This window comes from Rissa tridactyla, chromosome 4, assembly GCF_028500815.1.
Source record: "Rissa tridactyla isolate bRisTri1 chromosome 4, bRisTri1.patW.cur.20221130, whole genome shotgun sequence".
Classification (NCBI taxonomy): domain Eukaryota; kingdom Metazoa; phylum Chordata; class Aves; order Charadriiformes; family Laridae; genus Rissa; species Rissa tridactyla.
Genome location: NC_071469.1, coordinates 51,680,809 through 51,696,283, shown reverse-complemented (window position 1 = coordinate 51,696,283; position 15,475 = coordinate 51,680,809). Strand labels below are relative to the sequence as shown.

General features: G+C 45.2%; 1 protein-coding gene across 4 annotated transcripts in view; it reads left to right on the top strand.

The window, feature by feature from the left end:
- The window catches only part of PRR5L (proline rich 5 like), a 43,807-nt gene extending 39,923 nt beyond the window's left edge, over positions 1 to 3,884 (top strand). For all 4 annotated transcript variants that reach the window (XM_054198690.1, XM_054198689.1, XM_054198692.1 and 1 more), the window contains exon 10: positions 3,141 to 3,884. In XM_054198690.1, coding sequence (XP_054054665.1) covers positions 3,141 to 3,523 — 383 coding nt within the window. In that variant the 3' untranslated portion in view covers positions 3,524 to 3,884. The remainder of the gene's footprint in view (positions 1 to 3,140) is intronic.
- The last annotated feature ends 11,591 nt before the right edge of the window (positions 3,885 to 15,475 follow it).

The window sequence follows — 15,475 nt, the reverse complement described above, 5'->3', positions numbered from 1 at the left end:
GCTGTCTACTACAGTGTTTCACATTCAGCTGCATCTGAAGAACAGTGTTTGAGCAGCACCCTTATCATCTCAAAAGGTCATGGTGGTGAGAAAAGTATGGTGAAATGCTGCTATATCTGGGACAGAAACTAGGAGCTTGACTGTAACAGAATAGAAGGGAGGAGAGGAGTTAAAGTTTAGTTTCTCCAAACTAAAGTATGCAACCTCTGCTCAATTCTGAGCTCAGCTTATTGCAGGGTGTCTGGATTATAGTAGTTACTTCCGTATAGTCAAACTCAGGACCTTTGATTTATTTTTGCATGCAGGAGGTGGTGCAATGCTCCTGTTTCCATGCTGATATAGGTCTGAGGGAAAGACTGTGGTCTTCTGAATTACTGTCGGTGTTTCCGTCAATACCAGCAGGTTTTTACAATCTCCCCATCCCGGTTCTGTTTGTATTTGAGAGCTGAATGATGTCAGACTTTGAAACACTGGCATGTGCATCAGCTCTGTGCAGTCTGCTAGTCAGTGAGTGTAAGTACACACACATGCAGATATGTACACAAGTTCATACGCTGTGTATAAGCCTGTGAAATGATGAATACAGACCAGCTGGGTTGCAGACTACCATGGCAGTTGATGTAACTAATGATACTAGTTGACCGTTTTACTACAGCAGACATGACAGAAAAGAATCTCCACCAGTTCACGTGAAGGCAGGGTCGGGCGGGAATAATTTTATGTTATTGCTTCCTATATTATGCTTGCTCTTAGTGGACTTTAATCTCTCAGGTCATCAGGCTTGGCTCTTTCAGCAGCACTAAAAGTTTACACACAAAACTGGCACTTTTTCCTCATGGGAATATTTTTATTTATCTATTAAGTGAACATCAGGCCATGGCCGTGATTTTTCTTTTCCCTGCATATCCTGGCTTTTCAAGAAGGGCTGCAAGCTGTCCCTGTTTAAATGAAGCATGTTTTAATTTTTAATGTGTTGTGTAGGAAAAGAGAAGAATAAAAATTCAGCTCTTGACTACAAAATCTGCAGCTGTGTAGTCTGGAAAATTAGCCATGTTTTGCATGGCTCAGTTCAGTTTAATCTCCTCAGACCTCTCTAGTTAGCTAAGTCTGCTCTGCATAGCTGAAGCCATTGCAGGATAGACATAATGTAAATATTAAATCACGGGATGAGGGGGGGTGTAATGAACCATTACCTCGAGAGGCTACTGAGCTCTCTTTCTCCTCTCAGCCCAAGAGCTGACCAGCTCTTAAAGGTATCTAACTTTCTAGCGGCCACAGGAGATGGGTACCTAAATGCATTTAAAAATCTCAGCCTGGGTCAGTCATGTTGTAAGTATATAACTGCCCCCACCACCGGCTTCTCTCTTTTGGTATCAATACTTCACCTTGTTCACAGAATTCAGAAATGAAGCAGCCCTGATAAATACCGGAGAAGGTGGAGAAGCAGCTACTGCTGGTGACACCAGTGTTATTTCAGTCTTTTCTATGCCAGGGTATCTTTCCAAGACCCAGGCACGGGCAGCAGCAGAATGCTAATGTGGAGTGTGGGGTTTGGTGATGCTGGTGCTCTGCCAGGGTGCTTGCCTGCTGCTGCCCTGCCTGCTGCTGCCGACGGAGCTGCAAGGAGGGGTGCAGAGCCAAAGCATGCTTGTGTGGCTCCCCCCCGAATCACTTTCTCCCAACGTCCTTCAACACTGCAGCTTGCTGTGGCTTGAACTGCAGATGACATCTGAAGAAAATATTTACCATAACCAGCCTCAAAAATTATTTGCACATCCACTTAAGCATGAAAAGAATCATTTTGAATGAATGTATTACTGGCAGCAGTGGGGTGAAGTGTTGTCATAGTTTAACTGCTGCCAGTGCTGGAGTTTTGTCTGCTCACACATTCCTCCCAAACTCCCTGTAGAGTTTTCTGCTTTTCTTCCTGATGCAAGCTTTCAAAACTCTTTTATAACCTTCAGTGATGAATGCTTTGCTCTGCATTTTGTTACTCTACCTCTTGTGCTCTGCAGTCTTGGTGGAAGTATTTTATATGGTTTAAAGGCTTCCAACTTTATGAAATGAGACCCTGCACCTCAAGGAAATTGGTGAGAAACAGAGAGACGGGTAGGGAATAGCTTTATCAGCTGCTTTGGGGATGGCAATGCTGCATGGTGGTGGAAGACAACAGGTGAAAAGCAATACTGTCGGAATCAACCTGCTAGGGGAGTGAATTACAGCAAGTCACAGCACAAGCTCTGTCCCTGCTTTTCTTAATGTTTTCAGTGTCAGAATTGAAATGGTGCTTCATGATACAGGGCTGGGGTCTGCGCCTTGGGTTTGAGTTTCAAACCAGGAATTTTTCCCCCTTAATGTTTTTGCCAAGCAGATCATAGACCCTGCTCCCATCAATTCTGTGTCACCACCTTCAACCATGCTCTGCAAGTACTGCATTCCTCTTCTGCGCTTTTCACCCTGGGCTGCTGTGGGCTGTTGCTGTGCGCTGTTAGGTGTTTTCAATGTCTAGCCCCCAAACCAGACATGTTTTAAAGTGGAAAAAATGTTCTTTTTCTTGCATAATCTTTAAAAAAGACAATGGGTTAATGCTAGCAGAACCACCTTTCCCAAGGCAACTAGAGAGGCAGCGCAATGTAAGCATCAGGAATTTCATGTTGACGCCAGCTAACAGCATCTCCTGAGAGAAATTTTCCGGAGAAAGGGGTGGCAACTCAGGACCTCACTGAATGCTTTTTCTGGGGACTTGTGCCACTTTAGTGCCACTGATTTTAGTGAACCTGCTGGTGAGATCTCCTGCTTGGTCCTCACCCCCCTGGGGTAAGAGGGGAGACCATCAGGATGCTGAAGAAAATCCCTTTGCTGGACTTGTTACTTTTTGGCTCACTCCTCTTGCAAAGAGCAGCACCATTGCCTTACAGCAGAATGGGAAGTATCTCCTTACCCAGGGAGAGTCAGACCTCCTTTCCAAAACCCTGGCAGTATGAACTAATTGAGCACCTGACTGTTCCCCGGTGGTAATGAGGTGGGATGCTCTATGGCTGCACACTGAGTCTTCTCTGTTCCCTGAGGCCAGCCTAGCAGTTCAGATGATGCTTTGTCCGTGCCCCATTGACTGTTCCTGCTTCCTTTTTCTCTTCCAGAGAGAAGGTACTCCAGATCCCGTCCTAAGACTGGTGTACTGAATTATTCATCTCACGTGACGACGAGCCGGCAGCCCAGCGAGATGGCCCTGACCCCACTGACAGAGCAGGAGGGTGAGGCTTACCTGGAGAAATGTGGTAGCATCCGTCGCCACACTGTTGCCAATGCTCACTCAGATATTCAGCTCCTGGCAATGGCCTCCATGATGCACACAGGGATGGTGATCGAGGAGTCAGACAGTACAGACAAATGCCTCCTCCTGCAGCCCAGTTTTAGCCACAGGCAATGCTCCAGTGAGCCCAGTATTGCCGATGGGCCAGAGGGAGTCACGGCAGCAAGTAGGCAGGACCCTGCAGAGCTGAACTGCACGTCGGTCAGCTAGAAGAAATCTTGCTGAGGACAGGAGAACTGTATGCACTAAGCTGGACAAAGTGTCATGTCATCCCTGCTGGTGAAAAAGAGAAAAAATTGAGTTTTGCTCATGTCGTTGAAATGGCCTTGTGTCTCTTTGGGAATGCTCTCTAGATTTGTGTTTCTTGCCTGTCTGGGATCATTGTTGGTGGAGGTACCGGGCTGCTCCCAAATGAGCACTGAGGGCTGCAAGGGTTTCGCTGTTGAACAGCGTAGTCTACCTTCATTAAGCTTTTTTCCTCTACTAGTCCAAACCCTTTGGCCTCAGGTTTCCTTCTGTTTCTTTGGTATAATACAAATTAGCCTCTTTCTGCTTTTTTCCATCTTCCCCAGCTTTGTGCTGCTTGTTTGCTCTTTGTTCCTGCGGCAGAGACCCCTGTGCTAAATGTTCTTTTTGCTTCTGGTGCTACAATGGTGATGGCTGAGGACCGCATTTCTCTCTTTTAAAGTTGAACTCAGGGATGAAACCATTTGCGTCCTGCAGAAAGATCTGCTCAGGTGACTGGTGAGAGAAGATGATCTTTCACTTTGCCTCCCATCGGCATGGATGAAATGTCCAAATCCAAACAAATCAGTCTTTTTTTCCCCCCCAGACCTGAAGAGAACTGGGTATACATGGAGTCTCAGCTTAGTACTTCATATGTACTTTATTTGGTTGCAGCCATATCTCTGGGGATAGTGCTGTAAATTGGGTGCAAAGGAGCGGCGGGAGTGTAAATTGGGGGCAAAATACAGTCCTGAGCATCCTGGCATTTGGCAGCAATTTGTTTTCAAAATTTCAGTGGCGGTAGGGCTACAATGAAAGGAGAAATCTAAATTGCTTTCCTTTGGGAAGGAGACGCTAGGCAGAGACTGCACTCATGAAGGAGACATCAAGGTGCTTCTCAGCACTGGGCCACTGGTTCCAGACCAGGAGGTGACAAACAGAATTTAATCCTTGGGCTGCTCTGGTACTTTTAGCACTTGCACATTTCATGAGACCAAAGATAACCAGCGGGGTGTAGAAAGGAGTCCTGTCTTGGTAGTGTATTCATGAAGTGCTCCTGACCTCCAGTGGTATCTGACTCAGTGCAGCGTTTCTTTTAAGATAAAGTGAGGGCTTTTTGCAGTCTCTGTTTTTGTTTTTATTTTGAAGATTACGAGTGGGTCCAGTTTGCAAGTGTCTGTGTCAGGCACTGCAGTACACACTGTCTGCTTTGTAGCATCGCGTGCTACTCAAATAATGCTTCTGTGGGAAAACCAATCTGTTCCAGCAGTCCCCTGGGATACTCTGCTGATGTCTTGCTAAGCAGATTTGCAAGTGTAATTACAGGCTTAGAAGGGAACTGAAATGCTGCCTTAAATGTCAAATCCCATTAAAAGTATGGTTATAATACCACTGCCACTCAAGTCTAGTCCCTGTGGTACTCACTGTAAATAAGCCTGTCTTGACAAGGAAACAGAAGGTTAGGATGAGCCTTCAGGATGTTTTTTTGCATGATATCACATTAACTACAGAATTTGCCCTGCTTCTGTTGGGTATTAAGCATCTTCTGCTCCACTGGCTGGACCAGAAGTACAGCTCCGAGCCGTCAGGATTTGGCCTTAGTAGCATGTGCAGCAAAACAAAAGCAGATTATTATTTGGTAACAAAGCATCAGAAATACTAGTGTTGAGCGCAACACACACCGTCTTTGTAAAAGAGGGTGTTGGTTTGTCTCCTGTGGTTTGCAAATGTTGAAAGAGATACCTGAAAGGGCCTGCTTTTTCTTGCAGTCACCTAAGGCACCCGAGCTATTGGCCTTTGTGGAAATGGTGTGTGTTTTGATCACCAGCTGTGCTTACATGTTGAAGAACAGAGATTCAGTTGTGCTGGCTGCCTCCTCCTCGGAGCACGCACAGCCCAGTGGAGGCCAGGAAGATGTGGCTTTAAGAATTCTTCCCTTCAGATGGATTCTAGGATAAATTGCCCTCCTATTCATAAATGGGACTGAGCAGGCCAGCTTATTTGTTGTCATCTGCCCCAGGGTGGCCATGGATTATGGTGGAGCTTCAAAATCTCTGTGGTGACAGCCAAACCTAGTAGACCGTGCTGGTCTCACCTCGGCACAGTCCCTCCAGCATGGGGCAGATGATGGCATCCTGCTCAAAAGAAATTTCTTTGGTCCCTTGTAGTGATTTAAAGCTTTCTCTTAGTCACAGTGGGACATGTGGGGAGGTAATCACCCTGCAGCACCCTTCAGTTCACTCTTATGAATGTTTTTCTTGTTTCTATTTCTCTGATCTGTTTGCCTTCTGTAAATACCCAAACCATTTGGATTAGTGAGCAGTGCCCTCTTTTATGGTGGAAATTAGAATGATTTATTTATTTCCTGAAATATTTTTGGATCATCTCTAGGGCTAATAAGAATCCGGTCCTGGTTTTAACTTGAATTTCCTTTTTTTTTTTACATGTATGTATGATTTGAATTATTTTGATTTTGTGTCTGTTACTTTGCAAAACTTTGCACCAAGCCACTCTGAATCATGCACTTCCCCAGTTGTTTTGGTTTTAGGGAGAATTAAAACTCATGGCTTTACTTTGTAAACTGAAGTAAACAAAACTCGTTCTGTAAACCACACCGAGGGTCTGATCACGAGCACCACTTTTACAACCATGTGAGATACACAAGCCTCTGCAAGCCCATACCTTTTACAGGCAGACTGGGCGAACCTGGAAGTGGTGGGAAAGCTGCACCCTGTGGCTGCTGGCGGGGCCGGGGGGGGGGCAGCCCCAGGGGGCAGCGATGAGGGGCTGCTCCCCACCAGGGCTGCTCTCAGCCTGCAGAGCCGTAGTCCCCTGGAAGCAAAGAGCAAAGACTCTGTCCCAGAGCCACGGCGTGAGAAACGCTTGTGTTTTGGATACGGGGTTCTGGTCTGAGGTTACACTTCTTCGCCACTCACCGTGTCACACAGCCGTGACAGGGGCGCAGGGCAGGTCTTTTCTGCCCTCGTGGTCTTCCACCTGAGAAAGCTTGCAGCAAGAGCTGATGGAATGGGAAGAAGAGATTTCTCTCACCACCTCCTAAAGTCTGTCTGTTACCTTTTAATTGGATAATTACCTAGACTGAGTCATTTCCCAGCACACCGAATCTGTTTTCTCTTTTTACTCTGTCTCCTCTTCTTAAGGTAAGTGATTTATTCTCCATGTCTGTACAATTCTGTCATAAACTTACTGAGAGGCCCTCAGCAGAAATCTATTCTTAGTACAACTGGCCTTTTGCCTGACATCCCCCATAGGCAAGCCGAATGTTTTTATTGCCAGTAAGCAGATCTTCTTTGCTCCCCAGCTGTGTGGGCAACAACCTGGTTTTTTTTTGATTTTCTATCTGAAGAAATGCAGTAGATCTTGTTACTGGCTCTGGTGGCAACAGGGGAAGCGCTGCAGGGTTTGGATTGATGCTGAGGTTTGAATGGCAATGGTTTCCCCTGGAAGGAATGGTCTTTTGGTGCTTACAACCCTGAGCTGACAGACTGGAAATATGTGGCTCTTACAGGTAGCCTGTGTGTCCCAGAGGGCAGAAACTGAGTGTCTTGCGAGGGACAAAATTTCCTCTTAATTCAAAGTGGGAAGAGCATGGCTAGTATTTGGCATCCCCTTGAGCAAAGAGGAGATAATTAGTTGTCTTATTCATTTTTCAAATGTGGAAGGTGGATCTGGCGGCAAGACAACAGCTTAAATGGGATTTTGTTACATATCCACTCATTTGGGGAGTGCTTACTGTCCCCCTTACTATCCAACAGGTCCTGGTGAGGGCATCAAGCACGTGGCCAATTAAACAAAAGCTTCAGAACAGAAATGCCAGCTTTTAAAGCAGATGGGAAGTAAAGGAACAGCACTTTCTCATTAACACAATGCTCAAAATTGCACACAGTAAAATACCTGCCACTTTCCACCTGAGAACTGGCTGCCCTTCATTCATTACTTGCACCTGAAGATATCTTGAGTACCTGTGTTAGTTATAGCCAATCATTATTCCCAGCTGGGGGAGCAAATGCTGTGTAATTGCTGTGCCGGTTTACGTTTCTCCTATATGTAAGTTCATCCCTTCCAGGGGATGAGTCCTGCCCCAAGCACTTCTGGTCTAGTGAAAGCTGTCCTAAGTACATAAGGAGTGGCAGCTCATGGTGTATTAGTAGTTTGGGCTGCTTTTCTTCAGTCCAAATGACAAAAAGAAATAACAATTCCAGTGAGGAAATAAGTGAACTGAAAATTGTCATTATTAATCAGTAGTTGCTTGTTGTGTATGGCCAACACACTCTCTGGGCCATGAATATGGGTGTGCGTGTAGGAGAGACGTCTGTATGGGAGAACATACGGGAAGACAATAAAGAAAAAATGTATGCAGGTAAAGGAAATAGCTGCCTAGATTAATCTTTTCTCAGATAATTGGTATAACAGTGGGGTAGAGGCTTAATTATAGTTTGGTCATCAGACTTTTCAATGAGTAAAAGGAATGCAAACTCCTTAAAAAAAAAAAAATGAAAATACAATGGCTTGAAGAGTCTCCCCTATGCTAAACTCCTGCTATAGTACAGAGCAGCTTCGCAGTAGCCATAGGTTGCAACAATATTCAGAGAGTCTCTGTTTGAAGTGTTGTCATTAGGCTTCAGAACTAACTCCCACTTATGCCAAGAGCTAATTTGTAATTTTTGTGGCGTAATTGTTATAGGCTGTGCAGTAACTACCTCTGTTACATTGGAAAATAGATTGGAGTCACAGAATCATTTTTTCTGATCTCAAAATTTATGAAGACAGCTGCACACCCAGGAGTTTTCTGTGGTTGTTATCATCATCATTGAAAATATTTTTTCTTTTTTTTTTTTTTTTCTTTTTAACCCAAAATCATGAGTTCTGTGAGAATTGCCTGGGCTCCTCAAAGAGCAGACGGGCCAGTTACAAGATGCTCAGGTTCAAGTCAGTACTGCACCAGGACAACCTGGAAAGTAACAGAATTTATATGTATTCAATGTTAGCAAGAAAACACAGAATCTGTGCCATGCATCACCTACCCTGTAAGCTTTTTATACTGATTTACACCCATTATTAGTAAGCAAGCCCTCTTTTCCACTTGAGTTTTTAATCTGCTTCACACTAAATGCTCATTGATTAACATATATGAATGGTTATTGGAGCAGAAACCAGACGACCTCCCTTGTCTCCTGTGTATCTATCTCTAATGAGCAGCTTCGCTATTACAAGTGCTAAACCTGCTGTCTTCAGGCTCATCTCAGGCCAGTGAATTACCATTTATTTGCTGTGCGGTTGGATATAAGAGATGAGAGGGTGGGAGAGGCTACTCTGAAGGAGGGGACTGAGTACATGCGAAAAGTCCCCCTTAGGTGGTATACGCGCTACGTTTACAAGAAACACCCTGCTCTAATCCATTTTTTCCCCCTTTGTTGGGCATGGAAGGGGAGCTCCGATGTGCATTTGGAACTTTGACTCTCAGGGAGTCAGAATGACTCTCCGTTACAAGTTTGAGTGAGTGCTGGAAAGGGGAGACAGGAGGGGATTTCTTGTGATTTTTCCCCTGTCTCCTTTTTTTTCTCAGAAGGCAGTGGTGGGCAGCTATTACATGCTGAGTATCACTGCATTTGGTAGTGCAGATGGAGCTTCTCTGAGCCCCTCCGTTCAGCCTGACGCTAGATATCATTGGTCTCTCTTCTCTCTCTTAAATGTTAGACATCTTTCTTCCCTGAAGCCCCAGGAGCAGACTGGAGGTGTGCTCCCCGCTGCACTCATAGTCCTGGTTAAAAAACGTGGCTCATCCTCAACAGCACTGCAGCAAAAAGCAGCTGCCACTGCCTAGTCATTCCCCTGTCAAAGAAAGCATCCCCTAGTCTTTAAAATCCAACTCTTTGAAATGAAAATAAATGCCAAAGTAAACGAGGCCTGGCAGCATTTGCCACGAGCCCCCTCCTGGCTTATTAAAATGTATAAGCTGGTGTGAACAATACGCCCATGCTTGTCAGCCAAACATACAAAAAAGCCCATCTTCAAAAGCTCATTTCTTTGACTTTCCCCAATGCTTGATCTAACCCACTGGCTGTCTGCATCATTATTGCCATCCTTCTTTACTTGGGGTTTACAATGTGGAGTGGAAATTGTACCCCTCCCATCTGGTTTTTCTTTTTTTTTTTTTTTTTTCCCCTGACTAATTGTCATGATTAGCTGATTCACTTGCAGAGGCAGATGCCTTCAGAGGGCAGCAGCAGGCCTCTATCCACACCTCCTCTGGTTTAGCAATGGTGATGAAGACTCAGCTCTCTACAAAACCGTAAGGGAGGGTGCGTTCAGCAGTAGGTGCTGCTATCTGCAGGGGCTGTGGAAAGGCAGGTGGAGCAGAATTAGGCCTTTGAGGGAGTGGATGTTTACTTTGCAGATGTGTTTTTTCTACAGTGCTTGTTTGGGGTTGCCCTTAGTGGAGGAGCCTCAAATGGGCTTTTGAGAGTCTTAGAAGAAAGCGAATTTGTCCTTTGTCACTTGCCCTGTCTCTTACCCGACTTGCAAACCAGCCTTCCCTTCCCCGTGGCTGTGCCCAGGACCGCTGGCACCCCTTACCTCCTGTTCCCATCTGTGGGTGCATCTGGTTCAGCAGCTGTGCCCAGCCTGTGCCCTGCACGGAGGCACAAAGTGGCTCTGAAAGCAGGTAAGTTAATTTTGTTAATGCTGGAGAGGCAGGACAGGGTAGTACTGCAGAAAATACGTTTTTGGGAGGAGGGGTGCCCAGGCCTGAAGGGGGTCCAGTGCTTAGCGCCACAAACAGTCCCTGGCCCTGCTTGTGGTGAAGGCAAGGTGTGTGCCCAGGAGACGAAGCTTTTGGGTCAGCAACAGCCATGTCCATACTCAGTATATCCCTTCAACCTGTCTCCTACCCTCTGTCTCCCCGAGACTGCTAATATAGGTGTCCTTTTTCTCTCTGAAGTTGATAAATCCATATTTACCTCAATATTGCAGATCTGCTCTATCCAGCAATGTGTCTGTAAATGTAACCAGTAGAAACCGATGGGCAGGAGTTCATGGCTGCCCTACAGGGCTCACTGCCAGCGTGAAAAGTTTCTCTAACCACAGGGGGGTGTGAAGTCCAAACTGGGAGATCTAACCCAGTTTCTTTGTGTGTGCCTTTAATCATGGGTATCAAATGCTGCCAGCAGGCTCTGCGATCACCCCTTCAGAAAACAGACAATTGTGTCAAAATTCTGGCGGAGATGTGGCTTCTGTAGCAGCAAAGCAGGCTTGCGCCGAACGGGCAGGGCAGCCTTTAGTGAAGTGAGTAGCCACCTGTGGCAGTGGGACTAACGAGGCCCTGCCATTAATGCTGGAATCTTCTTTTGCTTCCGACACAGATAACAAAAACTGCAGCTCTGTTAGCAAGCCACCCACGTGAAACATAACTGTTAAAGCCTTGGATGGGGGAGGTCAATTTTTCAGGTCACTGGACAGCAGAGGACCCTTGTGTGGGAAAACTATCCATTGGCCTTTCAGGGGTTCAGCTTGCAGTTGAATGGAAGTTTATCTTGTGACCTTGAAGGGAAGCAAGGTGGCTAAACAAACTGTAACAGATCAGCTTGCGTATCTGAAGGACAATCAATAGAGTGTAACAACAGGCCTAGATAGTTTTAAGGGTCGAAGGTCACACTGCAAAGGATAAAAACCAAACCTGTTTCTACCTTGCTTTGTGTCAGAATTGCTTGTTCAGAGACGTTCCTTTCTGTGCTACTTGCCATCACGGTGACGGGGTCCTGGTCTGAGAAACGGTGCCTGGGAGACTGGACGAGCAAATGAATTAGTAAACTAATCAACTGAAAGTCTGGAGGAATAAACATTCCCTCCACCCTGAGACACAGATTTTGCAGGTACAGGGAGATCAAAGGCTAGGAGGAAGGATAGGTTTTGTACATGTTTATGTTGCTGCACACTCTGGGACTAACAATATAGGTGTGAAGGTGCGTCCACATTGCCCTTCTGATGGATCAAAAGTGACAGGAACAAAGCCTGAGTTTGGCGTTTTTCTTTTCCAGTCCAAAATGACACCACTTGTTGAAAGAGATGGGGAGAAAGTGTGTGGTTTTTTTCTGAGGAAAGCCTTGACTCAGTAACAAAATTCTGCCAAAGCAAAAAAAAGTATCTCCCTGCTGGCTGCCAGCTTGCAGGAGAGGCAGGAAAAGCAGTGTGTGATGAAAGCCTGGCACAAAGCATTGTGGCCACAGCAGACTTGGAGCAGCACCACAAGCCGAGGCAGATTGGGATGGAAGGTCTCATCTGAAAATGGAGATTTGTTATGATAGGCCCCAAAACAGCAAAAGGCTGAGACCAAAATAAAAAATTCCACGAGACCTTACATGGAGCTTGAGGCCTAAATGAAAAGAAAATTCGTCTTTGTGGGCTGAGAGGCTACAAAGAGAACATTCAACAAATTAAGGAAGGACCAAACCCTATCAATTTTGGAGATGAACTGCAAGAAAATGATCTCCTAAAGACAGGGAAGTTTTAGGTTTGTGTAAATAGTCCTCCAAAGAGATGGATGTTCAGTATGAATTACAGTGGTCAGGAAGCACTGAGAGCAGGACAGTTGACTGGTGATGTGCTTTGGAAGACCCCCGCCATAAATTAGTTTGAAGATAATGCCCCCATCCACCAGAAAACAACAAAAAAAAGCCAAACATATAAAAAAGCACTGATGATTCAGTCAGAAGCAGCTGGACTGGTCTGCCGTGCTTTCAGCATGAATAACTGGACGAATGCATGTTAATTTGTGCGTGTAGTCTTGTGGGTTATGTCCTGTCTAATCCTGGAGAAAGTTGTTCATGAGCTGGTTGTCCTTGCCCTATTACAAATAACTCTCTGCTGCAGGTGAACCCTAGGAGCTTACTACACCAATGTGCAGGCCAGTATGCCTTCTTTCTGGAAAGACCTCATTGCTCTGACTTTTTGTTAACATTCATTGCCTTTCAGGAGTTTAATTTAATTTTGCGATAGGAATCCTAGACCAAACTGGATGTAAAGGCAGTTCCCTGACAAAAGCGTTTCATTGGAGGAGGGGCTGAGTGAGAAGGTGAGCTCTGGCACCCTGTACGTGTGGGTATCTCTTCATTCTTCCATTCCATGTGGTGGCCTCTTCGAAGGGCATCATCCCCACTTCGTGTGGTTTGATGGTGCCCTACTCAGCTACATTTTCCAGGAGCAATAACCTTTGTCCAGTGATTACCATTAAGTTGAGAGAGGGTTTAGGTGCAGTACCTTTAAATGCATTTAGATGCTCTCCAGAGCCCAGCTCTGTTATTGCAACCATGTACGTTACTGCAGCTGTTAGAAATTAATCAAAAGGGCTTACCCTTGCTTTTACCCTTTCTGGTTTTCATAAGGACATGTGAAGGTGTTGGACGCACAGTTCTGGCTCAGAAACCTGGGGACAGTTGGACTGGACTGAGACTATATTAGAGTTTATGATTTTTATCTTTATATATTTTTATACACTTTGTGCATTTATATATGATCTAGTTATACATTATGTTTGTATATACTTACACTATCAATATTATTACATTTAAATTTTTTAAAATATGTATTTAATTTTACATATTTACATTATATATTTTTATTTTTGTATTGAGTTTATAATCTTTATTATCTTTATCTGAGACTATTACAACTGGACTGAGAATATATGACAGCCAGAAATAGGCAGAGGTTAAAATAGGGCTCCTTTGCATTCACACACTGGCTTCCGTTGCTGTCTGAAAGCAGTGTGCAAGGAACCAAGGAATCCGCCGTGGGCATTCATCTCTGTCCTGCTATTTGATTGTTTGGTCACGGTGTTCGGCGGTCTGACCCTCCCTTTCCCAACAGTACTGACTTGCCTTTCAAGATCATTGTGTTTTCTACCCTTATAAAGTCTAAACTCCCTCTATTTCCACGGAATCCCAAACCACACTCTGTACCTACTCCTTTCCCCCCCTCCCTTTTTTTTTTTTTTTTTTTTTTTTTTTAAGTCCAGGTGCCATAGCTGTAGCAAAACAAAAGAAGTCAGAGCACTGAGCTCAATTTTAAATAGCGATTCACTCTCTGAATCAGTAACTAGAAGGATGCCGAGGACAGGCACACGCCCATATGTGACTTTGGCATGAAGAAACCCAAGTGTTAGCCCAAGGAGCTGTTTCTAGGAGGTGAGTCACACTGCAGGCACTTGCTTGGGTAAGTCTAAACTCCACACTGTGTGATGTTTATCACACCTGGGTGTGATACTGAAACTCGGAAAACTTGTACACTTCCCTTTTCCTTGGCAGTACCTTGGGTTCCTCAACACCCCGTTAGCAAAACCCAAGTTCACACCTGGCTGAAAATACCACTCAATTAAAGGCAGCAACAGAAGTGAAGTTAAATCTTGGAGGGAAACAAGTCCACGCGTGAATACCAGAACGGAAATAAAAATGCTAAGCTCAAGCATACTGTTGTAGGACTTGACAAGCCAAGCTCATGGGCTTCGCGTGGCACCTTCGCCTGAGCCCCTGCTGCTGTGCAAGCGGTCAGCCAGGGGAGTACCTGCTGCTGAAGGCAGAAGGGAAAAATAACACGTAACAAACACTGGTCTGTAGCAGACGAATCAGGACTCTGCAGAAAACAATCTTCTCTGCAGATCAGATACAAAAATGTAAGGTTTGCCTTGTTGCCCCCCCCGCCCCCCTCTTTTTTTTTTTTCCTCCACTGTGTCAATTATTGGCTGAATTTCATGGAAATAAGATTCTGTCTGGGAGGGCTAAGAAACACACATTTTCGGACAGTTCATCACAGGGCTTTTAGCAAGCTATCGTTTCTGCTTTTAATAAGCTGAGAGAATGCAGGAGAGTTTTTCCAAAATTGTCAGTACCCGACTGCCAAAACACTGCTATGTCTACGCTTTGGCCCCTTCATTGCTGAGTGGGGTAAGTGTCCCAGATAAACGCCACCAGAAAACATAACATGTGGCCTATGAATTCGTTTTGCTACAGGCTGGCACCTGTCAGGTCTGGCTGAGCGAAGTCAAAGCGGATGGTACCTCAGTGAGAAACCATAAGCTAGGGTCTTCATTCAGGACTGGGAGTAGACCAGGATTTTCCCCAGATTCAGCACTGGGTGACTGGCTCCACAGGCGCTGTGTGACAGCCGAAATAACCACCCACAGTCACACGGGGAGAGCAGCTAGCTCCGGGAGGTGAAGAAGAGCTGAGTGGGACAAAGGAGCAGGATGAAATCGCTAAACTCGGGAACCTTCCTGGGCTGCATCACGTCAGAGGTAAGTCAGAGCACAAACTGAAACGAGAAGGAGGGGCATCGGTTGAGGCTGGGACTCCAGCTAATAGGGAAATTATTCTCCTCTTTCACAGTCTCCTCCTCTCGCACAATTTCACAAATTTTCCTACTCCGCCTGAGAGGAAAAAACACCAGCCTTTCAGAGCTGTGAAACCCGAGTGCTTGTTTCAGTGGAACGAACGGGCTCAAACAACACGATCACCAAAGGACTAGACAGTGAAGCACGGCCCCAGGTTTTAAAGAGAAAGATTGTGGTGCTGTATCTCAGCCTTTATCTGCTGCTCTTCTATCATAAAATAGCAAGGTAAATTCATTTTTACAATATCACGTATTTTTTGAAATAAAGAAAATTGCAGTCTTTTCGAGGGGGTAAGAAGTGATGATAATAACAGTTCTGCTTGGAATAAAACATGAGTGAGGGTGGACTCAAGCTATGACCACTACTACAGAATGTCTTTCTGCTCCCTTGCAGGCAAGAGGAAGTGAAAAAAGAGAGAATAGGAAAAACAAGGACAGTTGTCTGTGCGTTGTGTTTTTTTTTTTTTATCTTTTGCAAACTGGAAAAAGACCGCAGAAACTCTTCATGCATTCTGAACCCTGACAAGCTCAAAG